This window comes from Triturus cristatus, chromosome 2_2 (genome assembly GCF_964204655.1).
Source record: "Triturus cristatus chromosome 2_2, aTriCri1.1, whole genome shotgun sequence".
In the NCBI taxonomy this organism is placed as follows: domain Eukaryota; kingdom Metazoa; phylum Chordata; class Amphibia; order Caudata; family Salamandridae; genus Triturus; species Triturus cristatus.
Genome location: NC_140582.1, coordinates 40,725,058 through 40,739,661, shown reverse-complemented (window position 1 = coordinate 40,739,661; position 14,604 = coordinate 40,725,058). Strand labels below are relative to the sequence as shown.

Here is a 14,604-nt window from a genome sequence, read left to right as displayed (position 1 = left end):
TGATATATTCTTTGACAAAGACCTCCTGGTCGAAACGCGTCAGCTACCCCAATAAACTTTCTTAGACTTACCTGGAGTGCGGGCAGTTTTCTTGTGGTGTGGCGCGGTTGCATCAGCAAGGACCTTCAAGTATATATATATCTCTATATACCTATATATACCTATATATATACATATACGTTCAGGAAAGTCGTTGCAAGATCCCTGCTCTACCTCCTCTCGACGCCGGTGCCAGCAGCGGTCGCAGCTCCGCTAATCACGTTTTCTACTCGGAAGACATCCGGGAAATCCCTGATAATATCCAGCGGCACACCAAAGGACCAGCACAATAAAGACATTTTATTGTGTTACACAAACAGAACAACGCGTTTCGGCAAAGCCTTTATCAAGTTGACGACCTGTGCCTAACTTTCCATAGAAATACAGGTCAGTGTTCTTAGAAAGTGAAGAAACATAGCACACGTTATGATGATACAAAATAATCATACATTGAACACCTAGCAATAAACGTCTTGTGAAGGGATTCAATTACATTTCACCTTGGGGAAATATATTAATTAATTACTTATGAATTTAGAAAATATATGTATATACATGTCGCAAAAAACGTCAATACGTAATTCTAGCCGACAAAACATTTTTTCCTTTTCATCTTTTTTCCTTGTTTCAATTCATTAAGGAAACATTTCACTTATTATCAACTCAGGGAAAATTGCCCTAATACGATAAAATAATTATCCTTCAAATGATAATTCTCTTGTAGGCAATGTACCATAACATAATCATCAATGCTTGTAACTATTAAGTGCAAGTGCCAAATTGTTGCATGATAACATATTACGTATATAAGACAATATATCCGACTTTGTAACATTTCATACTAAGCAATTTCCCAGGTTAGACAAAAACCTATTTCATCTTCACAATTACTGCTTTTCAATCCTCTTTGCAATAAATCATTAGCAAAAAACCTATTCAAATGTATTGATCTACATCATTTGTTTGGCAATGTACTTTCTTAATGAATATATTTGTGTGCATATGTCAATGACTGTTAATGATATGGTGAATAAGAAAACAATTATTATATACAAAATTAATAATGAATACACAAAGTGAATATAGAAAATGTATAAACAGATATACTAATAACGAAAATATATTAGATAGAAGTATGTGTGGGTGTCGCTAGGACCCATATCTAGGAGGATCTAATCCACTATGCTAAGCCTAGCCTTGTGGAAGAAATCTAATTTATTTAATAAGCAATTAGTCTGTATACTAACAGAATTATTCCTATATGGGAAATGTCAACCTACTCCTTCTATCACATAAAAAAGTGAATAATTAAAATGATTATAGCCGTTCTACATTCAAAATGGAGAGCTAATAGAGAAGTGAGGCTCCAATAATAATGTTACTAGCCTGTATGGGTAGCAAGTTCTTCTCCATAATTCATCCCATAAGGGATTTTAGTATTGAGCTCAATAATGTACTTTGATTCAGTAACTCTTAAGAGTTTTTCCCGGTCTCCTCCCCTGGGTAGATTTCTTCCACATGGCTAGGCTTAGCATAGTGGATTAGATCCTGCTAGATATGGGTCCTAGTGACACCCAGACATACTTCTATCTAAAAAAAAATCGTTATTAGTATATCTGTTTATATATTTTCTATATTCACTTTGTATATTCATTATTAATTTGTATATAATTGTTTTCTCATTCACCATATCATTAACAGTCATTGACTTATGCCCACGAATATATTCAGTAAGAGAGTACATTGCCAAACAAATGATGTATATCAATACATTTGAATAGGTTTTTTGCTAATGATTTATTGCAAAGAGGATTGAAAAGCAGTAATTGTGAAGTTGAAATAAGTTTTTGTCTAACCTGGGAAATTGCGTAGTATGAAATGTTACAAAATCGGATATGTTGTCTTATATACCTAATATGTAATCATGCAACAATTTGGCACTTGCACTTAATAGTTACAAGCATTGACGATTATGTTATGGTACATTACCTACAAGAGAATTATCATTTGAAGTATATTTATTTTATCGTATTAGGGCAAATTTCCCTGAGTTGATAATAAGTGAAATGATTTCCTTAATGAATTGAAACAAGGGAAAAAGATGAAAAAGAAACAAATGTTTTGTCGACTAGAATTACGTATTGACAATTTTTACGACCTGTATATACATATATATTTTCTAAATTCATAAGTAATGAATTAATATATTTCCCCAAGGTGAAATGTAATTGAATCACTTCACAAGACGATTATTGCTAGGTTTTCAATGTATGATTATTTTGTATCATCATAACGTTTGCAATGTTTCTTCACTTTCTATGAACACTGACCTATATTTCTATGGAAAGTTGGGCACAGGTCGTCAACTTGATACGCGTTGTTCTGTTTGTGTAACACAATAAAATTTCTTTAGTGTGCTGGTCCTTTGGTGTGCCGCTGGATATTATCTGGGATTTACCGGATTTCTTCCGAGTAGAAAACATATATATATATATATATTCACTTAAAAAACCATAGGTTTCACACATGTTATAGTTAGGTGGATATTTCACTCGAAAAAAACCAATGAAATTCCCCCGTTATAGTTAGTTCAGATAACTATAACTCGCGCGCCCGCAATCCACTCCTCATGACGTCACATATTGCATCACTGATGACATGGTCAGTGGCATCAATCATGACATCACTGATGACATCATCCTTGTGATAGAGTGGTGGTCGCGCGAGTTATAGTTATCTGAACTAACTATAACGGGGGAATTTCATTGTTTTTTTTCGAGTGAAATGTCCACCTAACTATAACATGTGTGAAACCTATGGTTTTTTAAGTGAATTTGCAAGGTTTTTTAAATGCTAATTCCTAACTATAACGTGTGTGAAACCTATGGTTTTTTAAGTGAATTTGTATGGTTTTTTAAATGCTAAGTTATGTATGTTTTTTTTTTTCTCTATGATTTTTCACCGTGCACGCACCCCGCCATTTAAAAAAAATAAAAATGTTTTTTCACCCTTCGGGGTCCTTTAGGGACCCCCTGACAAAGGCTAGGGGGTCAGGAACTCTCTACCCTGCCCCTTTTTCACGTTCGCCACCTCTCTTTTTCACTCTCGCACCCACAACAAACAAAATGGCGGCCGATACTTCCTGATTTCGATCGATTCGAACGTTGACTGACATGCAACCACCAATCAGAATTACGCTTGCGCATGTTAGGGTGCGCGGCTATAGATATTTATGTGGTTTAACTGCAATTTTCTCAGAAACTACTGAACAGATTGACTCCACACATGCAAAAGGCACTTCCCTGACCTGAGGACTACCTCTCTGCCAAATTTCAAGTAATTCTGTTCAGCCGTTCGGGCTGTACCTTCGACTAAAGGTCCTATGGAAAAATGCATGGGGAAAATGTGTTTTGGGACCCCCCTTTTTTCTCGGCCCCCGCCTGACGAATCACCCCGAGACTTTCAGGGTAGGAGCTGAGCGGAGCGCCCCATTAGTTTTGAAAATTTCGCGAGGATTCGTCAACCGGCGCCAAAGTTATTCATAATAGAATTTTCAGATTTCCTATGGAAACACGGTCCTAACTATAACTATCTACTGCCAACCGCCAGTAGATAATATATATATATATATATATATATATATATATATATATATATATATATATATATATATAATAGACATGTGTTTTTAACTTTTTTACATCAGTTTAATTGTTATATTTGTTTAAATAAATATTAAATATATGTTATTTTTGATCTATTATTGTTAACATTTAATATATTTCATAGTTACTATTTAAATTTATATATATATAAAAAAAAATATATATTTTATACAACAATATTAGTGACATCGATATTTTCTTCGATATTTTGTACTTACCATTATAAGCATATTATGACAATATTTTTGGCATCGATATTTATATCACAATATTTTTGTATCGCGATATCTCCAGAGGTGACTTTTTATCAGTGAACCAAATTATACATGTCAATTTTTAAATAAAATGTTCTTGGCTAATACCAGACTGAACAACCATTGGCAAGAGCCAATACTTCTCCATTTTCTTAAACATGCAACAATGAAGCTAATTAGTTACATTTTTTGTTAGGCGACTTGTTTGGGTCACTTTCTATATGTTGCACCCAGCTGTCCTAGAAAGAAAATGTCAGCATAAAAAACATTAGGGCTACACCAATGTGAAAGTTGGGAGTCGGACCCATCTGTTGAACACATTTCACTAGTAGAATTTGCTTGTACCATCAAAGAGGAGTGTTATGAAAAGGAGTCAGAGGATGAAGTTTGCTTTGTAAGTGGTGATCTTAAAAGGCATACACAGCAAAGCACTCTATAGTAGATGCATTAGACAACTGGCCAGTATTTGTGGTGCAGGTGTAAGAAAGTTGATGTATTTGCACATCTTTACTGTTTGAAAACAAAATGCTGTATTTGAAACTTGTTATCAAGAGAGCAAAGTAAAACAAATTGGCTTGCAAGAGTGATTATTAAATGGCCTTCACATGCTATAAAGGAAACACTATTCCCTTTCTAAATAGCAATCCAGAAACCAGCAATTAAAATGTCACTATAGGCCTGATTATGAGTTTCAGCGGTCCTGGAGGCCGCCGCTGCACTCCAGGACCACCAAAACTCACTGCCGCCCGCAGGCCAGATTATGAGTTTTTCATGGTCTGGCAGACGAAAGGCGTGGCGTATCTTGGGTGGTGCCTTTTGAAGGCACATATGTATGCCTTAGAAGAGCACAGCTGCAAGACCGCCACAGAGCGTTCTAGCATGGCAAAGACTGTAAAGTTCATGCCGTTCTGGAACAGGGGGTGCATTTACACAACATGAGCCCCCAACATGCATCCCCATGTGGATGAGTCACAGGAGGCCCAGCAGGGCCCACTTTGTTTACTCTGCCATGGTTTTCATGGAGGAGTAACCTCCATGACACCGCCGGCAGACAGGAAACTCATAATATGCTTGGCAGGATCGTGGTGGTCCCGCCAAGCATATTTCTGCCTCATGACCGCCGCACCACCTCCAGGAAATGGCAGTTCCCTGGTGGCTGCAGTGGTCCCATGACAGTCTGACTGCCAAAGTGGTAATGGGGCCGCTGGACAGTCAGTGCAGATGTGGCTGGAAAGCTACCGCCGTGCCCCACAAGTCTGGCAGTCCTCGGCCCACCAGACTCGTAATCAGGCACTATGTCAGTAAATGCATCAAGGATTGCACACTGACTCTGATTTCACGATACATGTGATGTTGGTTCTGCCGTCTAACAAAAGACATGCACACCATCCCCATGGGAGCACTAATGAGTTGATTTAATCATTCTTAAAATGCCATGGCCTTATGGACAGCAAACCCAAGCAATGACAATACATGAAAAACCCATGGAAGCCAATGGCTAAAGTGAGCTGACAAAAGGCTCACTCTCTTTGTTTATTGCTTACATGTACTTTATGGTTTTTAAAGTATTGATGACATGAGGTCACTCAGACAGCTAAAGTAAGACTACAATGAATACATCTTCAGTAAACAAATTAATGTGAAACATTAGAACAAAAGCCAAGGGCCTCATTACAATGGTGGTGGTACTGCCACCAGTAGGCAGTTGGTGGCAGTCCCACCGCCATCAGACCCTGCAGGACCGCCCGCCGCATTATGGCAGATGGATGTGGGTGGGCTGAGAGACCAACAGCCATGCATCCGATGGGCTCAAGGGGCCCATTGAACCGTCGGAGGGACTGCAATCCCTACAATAGTAGCGGTACCCGCTCAGGGGTTTCCGCAGCCATTTCATGGTGGTTAACCCAGCATGAAAAGGCAGGTGGGAAATGACTGGGGGGATCATAGCTTGCCCCCTTCCGTCCTGGCCCTCCAATATGGGCACTGGGGGGAACCTATGGTGCCCCCGTACATATCCCTGAACCATGTGGCAGGCACCATAGTGCAAGGATATGTCAGATGTGTTTTTTGTATTGTGACGTGTGCTAGAGCCCGCAGCACATGCCGCAATACAAAGAATACACATTGTGACTGCCATGAAGGAGGTCGCATTGTAATGTGGCAAGCGGGACCTCTGACTCCTAGTTGGGAGGTCCTGCTTCCACGTCGGTGTACTTTGCCAGGCATCCTAATCATGCCCTTAGTTTCAATATTCAACTATCGGGATTTGGAAAGCCTCCAGCTACCACTCACTTGCTAAACACTATGGGGACAGTGACACGGTATAGAAGAACACCAGGTATTAAAATGTCGTTAGTTGTCAGGGTGATGCTACTTGATCTAAATACTCATGGATAGTACGATTTAGCACTAATTGTGAATCCTAAAATTGGGTCAGCCAAAGAGGCCCAAAATCTTTGTTGTTTTTCTCTATGTTAAGGTTAGTGAAAGCATGACAATGACTCAAGAAAAATAGTTTAAGAGTTAGTGAGTGCCTGTGGAGTGGCATTGGGGCCTTAGTGCTTATAGCATCATTGCAAACATGCTTCAGGAAAGTAATTACTGTTAATTGTACCTTTCACTTAATATGCTCTCCTGCTTTTGGTTCACACTTATAACTGGAGGGTGGCACTTTAACAACTGTAGCGCACAGAAAGCAGCAATCCTTAATTAGCCCACTCATTTGATTGAGGAGAGTGAAAGAGCCCACAGAATGCATGCTGAAACTACTGTTGCAGGACTGATCTGTGATCTCCTTTAGAGCACAACTCAACCATAGCACTATCAAGGAGCAGGATGCTTTTGAAGAAAGAATGAAGTGAAAAGTGGATGGGGAATGAACTACTGTGCTGATACGCTAATAGCATTGTAGATCCCGGGCTGATCATTAGCAATAGATCCCTTATACATCTTTTGCACTCTCATCTACAGCTCATCTTTTAAGTTTAGTACAATTCAATAAATACCCTTGTTGAGCAAGATGGTCACAAATACTGTTTTGTTTTGGCTGTATTTCAGTTACTGTATGAAAATGCCAACTTTAATGTTGTTTCATCTGTAAATATCTTAATTTCTTCCACAGTCATTTTCTACTCCAAGAACTCCAAGAAATGCCCAGTCTCCATCACGTTTTGTAAGATATTTATTTTAATGTAATTTGGCAATTATGCTACAGCTATTTGTGGATGTCCATTTATTAATATATCAAAAATTTCTAAGTAGTAGCAAATTGAAGTATTCATGGGTAATTCCTGCATTTTTAATTCAACCTTGTGGAGGGACAGATCGAGGGAGAATGATGTGGTTTCTTGGCTAAACCTTCCACAAGGCCACATGTCTGTGAGTATCTGATTTTCTGATTTTTCTAGCCCGATGCCAATTTATAGTGAGCTTGAAGGCCTAGGCCTGTTGTTGCAAATGTATCCTTGTACACTGGGCCCCCCATTTATTTTCTGACTGGTACTGGTGGTAACTGACTCTGACTGTCCCTGGACTCTACTTAACCAGGCCCTGGGCCAGTGCTATGCTGAAGACACTCTTAGAATACAGTGAAAACTCCTTCATACACTAGGGTACACTATGGGTTAGGGTACCCCTTTGAGTCGCACGACCTTCTCTATAAGGCTGTTGTACATAATACGGCAGGGGGGGTCAAAATTACCTTTAAGTCCATAGTATACAATAGGGCAGGGCCGTTTAGAGGCCAACAGCCCTTTCTGCATTTGCATGTGTGCACTGCTGAGGCCTGTTTAAAATCATCCCTGTGTTGCAGGACAAACTGCTTTTAACATTTAAATGGTACCCAAACTCGACTTTGGTGTTTGGGGCACTTACTAATTAATAAACTACAATGTTTTGGCATATTTGGTACCCCAGGGTCTACCCCAGGTGTCCCAGGGGTGAGGGGTCAGGTATTTATAAGCAGGGCTCTTTATAAAATGGGTTTTAGATGCCTTGGGCTTAGTGAAAGTGCACTTTTTACTTCCCACATTGTAGTAAAGTGCTTCCCAAAATCGACTTTGGTGCTAGGGGCACTGTGTTGTGAGGATCTGCAATACTTTTACATATTCAGAACCCCTAAACTCTCCCCTGGGTGTTCCAGGGGTAAGGGTGGGCTTTAGATATAGGCAGGGTCATTATAAAATATAGGAATTGCCCAGTTCATTTACCCCATTGGAGATCCCCAGCCACATAGGTTAACATTGCAGGAAGTTATTAACTAACAATTCCCGCCAGGAGAATCATAAAAATATAATTCAAGGACTTACTAGAATGGTATTGTTATATCCAACAATATGCTTTTGTTGAATTTATCCTACAATATACAGACAAGATGTTATAAGACTTTCTTGTAAGCTAACATTTGGCCTCCATGTACTCTGTGCTGATTGGTCAGAGTTAAGTGGATTAGCAAGGCTTCTTTGATGAGGTGATAAGTAGCCCTGGGGTGAAGGAGCCATTCTGGGAGGAGAGGGTTTTGTTACATGGGAATGCCAGAGCCAGGTGGCGGGGTTGTAAACAATAATCTTCAATAGAAGGAGTAGACAGACGGGAGAAAACAGTTTCATTTACACCCCTACTCTTTGAACCCAGCCAGATGGCAGTCTTAAGGACTTTGTGCAGATACAGTGCAGAGGGAGATTATGGAGATGAGCCTTCCTGGAGGTTGGTTTAGACAGCTCTTGCCTTTCTGCTGGGACTTTAGCCATATTGAAGTCTGGAGAAATATAGCTTTCTGGGAGATCATTGTGCCACACTTGGGAGGAAATGGTCATGCTCTGGGGTGTTTTCCTGCACCGCTTTGGACAGAAGGGCCCTCCTGTGTGACTCCCAGAGAACACTGAATAAGCATCTGAGAGGGGCAGTGTCTCTCAGATCTGCGGCTTGAAAGAAGAAGAAGTCCGTGCTGTAAGTTTGATTTGCACCAACCAGGCCCTGCATTGTGACTGACTGCGCCTACTGCACGATCTGGAACTACAGCCCTGTGGATCAAACCTGCTTCGAAAGGACTGGAGAGTGGACTCCCAAGCTACAGGTTAACAGCGCCCACCTGGACCATCACCATCAAGAATCCCCAGCCTGGAGTACTACCAGTGGATTTGTAAGCGTTTTGTCCAAGTGAATTGTGGGAATTGACGTCCCAAACTTTCAAGGAACATCTTGGAGCTTCCAGACCCTTGGAGTAAGTTTTGTACACTTTGGGACCCTCAGAGGAACTTTAGGAAGAAGTTCCAGAAGTTTGAAGAAGTTTGGAGCAACTTTGGAAAAAAGCTTCATAAGTAGACCGACTCGCCTGGCCAGCCAATCCAGCGACCCTCAACCACGAGCCGGCCTGCTCTTCAGGTTTGTCCTGATGAAAAGCTTCAGAGGTCCGACTTCCAGAGTTTGACCAGGAGCTGGTCGAAACCCAAGCCAGTGAACCCTTGCCAAATCCAGTCTGGTCCGTATGTAGAAAAGGTGACCGGGACCATTGGCGAGAGGTAAGCCGCTGATCTTCAACTGCGAGTCGGCCTGGATCTCTGGTTCAACACGCTGGAAATCTCTGGCTGTCTGACTTCCATAAGTTTGAGCAGGAGCTCCTAGCTAGCCATACTGGCTGAGAGCTTCGAGGGACCCCGAGAAGAAAAGCTCCAGAAAGGTTTCTAAGCCAGAAGGTAAAAAATTTGACCGAGACCTACAGCGAGGGGTATCTGCTCAGGGCTCCATTGTGGTCCGCCTGAGACTTTGACTTTGTCTCAGTCTCACACGACCAGCTCTGAGGGCTTTGTTACCATATGCTAGGGACTTATAGGTAAGTTGAATATGCCAAGCGAGGGGATGCCAATTCCATCATGTTGAAATGGGGGCACAGGCACTTTACCTGTGGTTCACATGGGTAGTCAGCCAGTCAAATCACTTTATTTGATTAATTAAAATCATAAAAGTAGAGTACGCATTGCACAATATAATAAAATCATGTAACCCAATTAGACATATAATCGATTTAAAAAAAAAAAAGGAATTAATACAGCAGTATCGACTTTCTAATGCAAAAGAGCTTAAAACACAATTAGGAACGTTTTCATAAAAAATAAAGCAGAGGTAATCTACGTCACGATCCACTGAGGCTCCTGTAGACTCGAGTGAAGCACAAGGGTTCCACCTCCCGACGTCCCCGACTCTGGATTACACAAACACAGAGTACAAGGGCAATCAGGCGAGGGAAAGGAATTTAGGATGGGAACAGCGGGGATTGGGATTCCTGCAATATGAAGAAAAAGAAGATGGAGAAAAAGAACATGGAGAAAAGGCAACAAGCCAACCTACTCTCGTTTAGGTCTCACTACTTATGCCTAACGAATGTGTCTCGTCATTCACGCCGCTGCACATGCAGCCATGCCCTTATATGTAGCGTTACCCTGAAAGGAGAACACACCCCCTCCAACACCAACAGGACAATGTAGACCTTTCTCACTCACACCTTCCCCTTCTCTTCCCCAGGACTCACAGGCACCTATGTGCGATTCTCCGAGATCAATCAAGGTAGTCAAGAAGGGTGCTGCTTGGAACCCCAACACTTCTACCCTAACATTATCATCATGTTAGCTTTTGTCGTTTCCAATCCTTTGTTAGAAGAGAGAGTGTTTTGTAACCAGATGTCAAGCAAGCTCCAGAACACTAGACGCTTTGTTTCGTCTTGCAAAGTTAAGTAGTCCCGCACAGGGCAGCCCCTCCCCTGTTTCTGCGATACCTGAAAGCTGCGAGGGCTGCTATTCCTTCCCAGAGCCCCAACGACACGGCCTCTTAGTCCGCTAGGTGATGGGCGCTCCGCTGCTCTCGAAAGTCCTTGGCTCGTAGGACGCGGCGACGCTTACATCAGCATCCCGCAGTGGAGTTCCATAGACACGGAACCAAAATATTCCATAAGCCGTGTACTTCACGGCGGGCTTCCTGCAACGACTGGGTAAGCGCTCACAGCAGACTCTTTTGCGCTTGCACTTGCGTCTCGTCGTTACCCAAGTGGCGTCTTCCACATCCCAACTCCAATAGTCAGTATTACGCGCACCGATTGGTTCCTGTCCCGCGTATTTACCAGCAGTGGCCACGCCTTCTTCAGGCCGGGATTTCTGGGTGATGTAGTCCGTGTCTGGCTGCAACCTCGGTAGGCACTTTTGATCAGCGCCTGACAATCTATATGCTATGAGGTCATACAGATTTTAACATAGGGTTCCTTTTTTTATTAAGATGAACCATTGCCACTAGAAAACTGCCAATGTTAAAAATCTCCCAAGGGTTGTTAAGCAGTTGAAGATAAAGTAAGGCAGGTCTGACCTGTAAGAAACTCTTTCCCCTTAACAGAGGAACTAAAAACCTCCTAGGAATCTCACTATAATAGTCACAAAACATTATGAGATGCATTGTGTCCTGTGATGAAAAATTATCACAAGGACATGGGCCTATATCCTCTGGTTTGCACCAGCCTTGCAGATTACCTAAGGAGAAATGGATTAAGTTAAAACGGAACCTAGTTAAAATCCAACGATGAAAGGGCTTGGTAACAATTCTTAGGTAGGGCTAAATCAATGACGAGGTTTTTAACAGAAAGTGAGCCCTAACTGAGGGTTTAAATAACTCCCTCTCCTCACGCAATTTAAAAAACATATGCTTGACGTAGTGCAGCCACGGGATACTACTGGCTTTCTCCAGGGTAACACAGTCCCGAATGATCTGATGATTTAGGGTTAAGTCTGGGTTAAGCCAGGTCCTAAGCCAGCATACTACCGGGGCCAACCACATCGAGTCTGACACGTATCCGAGCCCCAATTCCTGATGAATAACAAAAGTTGGGGTTGATTGAGGGACCGACAAAAGGGTACGCAGAAATTTATTTTCAGCTGTCTGCACCCCTTCCAAGTGCTTGTAGCCCAGATGTCAGAGCCATAAACAGCAATAGCCAAGCATTTAGATCTATAAATATTAAGCATGGCTTCGAAAGGCTAGCCTTCAGATGCTGTGCGAACCCTTGAATAGCAGCCATTGATCTTACCACTGCATTTCTTTTGATTTTCTGTTGGGGGACCCAGGAACCTCTCTCATCAAATAGAACCCCCAGATAGGTAAAAGAGGACACCCTAGACACCTCAGCTCCATTGCAATAAAAGGATTTGACTTTTCTATTTCTTCGACCCATAGACATAACGTAGGATTTTGCTATGTTCACTATTGAGTCCAAGGACTTCATATAGGCCCTAAAGGCATCCAATAGCCTCTGAAGGCCTATGGCAGTACGAGCTACTATCACAGCGTCATCCGCGTCTAGGAGAACAGGAATACCCCTTTCTCCTACTCGCGGGATGTCCTAACTTGCCAACTCTAAAAACTTTTCTAAATTATTAATATAAAGGGCAAAAAGTAGTGGCACCAAAATACATCCTTGACGGACACCTCTACAAGATTTAAAGTGCCTTGTACATTTCCCTTCCTGGGTAACCCTAACTGTAGCTGAGAGGTCCCTGTGTAAATCCGCAAAGAAATAGACTAAACTTGGGTCAATGCCCATATCCAGCAGAATGGACCACACCTTTGATCTATTAACCAGATCAAAAGCAGAGGAGAGGTCCATAAAGGCCTAATGTAAAGTGCATTCTTTAGCTATGGTATGTTTACCTATTAATAAATGTAAGTTAAGGCACTGATCCATAGTACTCCTACCTTGTCTAAAACCATATTGTAGGCTCGATAAAACCTCATTTTTGTTCTCCCAGTCCGTGACTTTGGCTAGGATCACTCTACCTAGGATTTTCACAGCAGAATCAATTAGAGATATCGGTATATTACACCGTGGATCCCCTCTCTGGCCCTTTTAAAAACTGGGATGATCGTAGATAAAGACCATGACATAGGGAAACCCTGGGAACTTGAAACATTAAAAACATTAGCTAGTATTTTGGCCCAAAATTTGGGATTGCTTTTATACAGATCAGCAGGGACGGCATCAGGGCCAGGAGCTTTATTGCTAGACATCTGTATTCTCGCCCTTTCTACATCATTATCCTTAAAGAACACAGGCGAAAAAACCCTATCAGCTTCTAAACTAGTGGGAGCATCCACAGTAACATTAGACCCATAAATTGTTTCAAAATGGGAAAGCCACTGGTCTTCTGTAATGTTACATTCTAGAGAGCCATTCTCTGTAAAAGAGAAAAAAGATTTATTGCCAATGGCCCAAAATCTAGATCTGTCCTTAAGAACTTCAACTGTTAATAGTGTGTTCCAAGCCTCCTCTTTAATCTAATTTTTTCATGTAAAAACAGTAATCTTATACTGTTTCCTTAACATAGCTATCTAGCCCTTATCTCGTGGGACGTTTTTTAAAGTTTGAACCAAATTACGATCGGCCCGTGAACAGTTGTAATCAAACCACCTTTCAGCCATAGTTAATCTAGGTTTAGTTGTCATTGTCATATCAGAGGCCACCTGACCACAAATACCTTCAAAAGCTCTAAGAACATTTACCTCTTGACTGGTATTATCAAGGCATATAGCAATATTGTCTTTAGCCTTCTCACATAGCTTCGAAAAAAAGAGGTCCGGGATTACCTTGGCCCATTTAATCCTCCTCCCCTGATCACTTGTTAACACGCTATTAGCTCCCTCTTTCTTTCCCGTACCCAGGAGGCCACATTCTTTATCTAACACAAGAATAACCGGATTGTGATCACTAAAAGGCGACAGGTTGGCATTATAAAACAGCACCTGGGATAGCATGGAGGGGGGGATAAATATATAATCTATAACAGTGTCCCGCTCCCGCATGGTAAAGTGCACAGAGTTCTACAACCAGCAAAAACATTCAAGGCAAATATGCAGAGTGGTGCCACTCAAAAGATGGTAATTTTTAGCAGGCTCTCTACATTACATCGGAATGTGGTGGGATAAATGTGGTAACCCGGACTGTTACAGGTATTTCAACACTCATAAAATATGCCTGTTTCAGAAAAACTGGCATCTGGAGCCTCTACAAATGCAGCATTATTTGTACATAAGCATTCCAGAAGTCTCCTTGCAGAGAGGTGGGCCATCCGATAGCTTAGTTATTTCAGTAGACATTAGACTGAACTGTAATGTTAAGGTAATTCAATTGACTCATGGGATGTACAATATATTGAATTGACTCTGGAGAGATTAAATAGTCATTTTAAATATTTACAGTCAACCTTGCACCCATGTTGGTACAGTGGACAGGTCACAACTTTGAGATATTATAAACTCTGTACTCCTGCTCAGATTCTGCTGCCTTTTGCCTAGGTTTGTGTCATAGAAATATAAACATGCACTGATAATATGCTCATGATGAGTGAGGCCAGTAACGGCTCTCACCGTATGCTTATATTGTCAAGTGACTTTAATGTACATTTTGAGCCCATAGTTTGATCTTAAATGTCAGAACCTGCGATTGTAGCTCCTAGCGTTATCTGGGCAAATAAACACCTTATCCTGGCAAATAATGTTGCTCAAAGAGAGCTAGCCCCTGTAACATAGCTAGCGCATGAAATAGTCCCAGTTTTTAAGATGAGGTCGTGGATCAACCCCTTGAATTATAGGCCAGCAAGTCTAATAGGTAAATG

General features: G+C 41.4%; 1 protein-coding gene across 8 annotated transcripts in view; it reads left to right on the top strand.

Moving 5' to 3' along the window:
- LOC146861800 (uncharacterized) overlaps positions 1 to 14,604 on the top strand; it is a 1,595,865-nt gene that overhangs the window by 1,133,996 nt on the left and 447,265 nt on the right. For 6 of the 8 annotated variants that reach the window (XR_014978334.1, XR_014978333.1, XR_014978332.1 and 3 more), the window contains one exon: positions 7,080 to 7,130. The exons of the other annotated variants lie outside the window; for them this stretch is intronic. Coding sequence is in view for 1 of the 6 variants with exons in the window: in XM_085643197.1 (XP_085499323.1) it covers positions 7,080 to 7,130 (51 nt within the window). In the remaining 5 variants the exon portion in view is untranslated. The remainder of the gene's footprint in view (positions 1 to 7,079; positions 7,131 to 14,604) is intronic. 8 annotated transcript variants of the gene reach the window in all.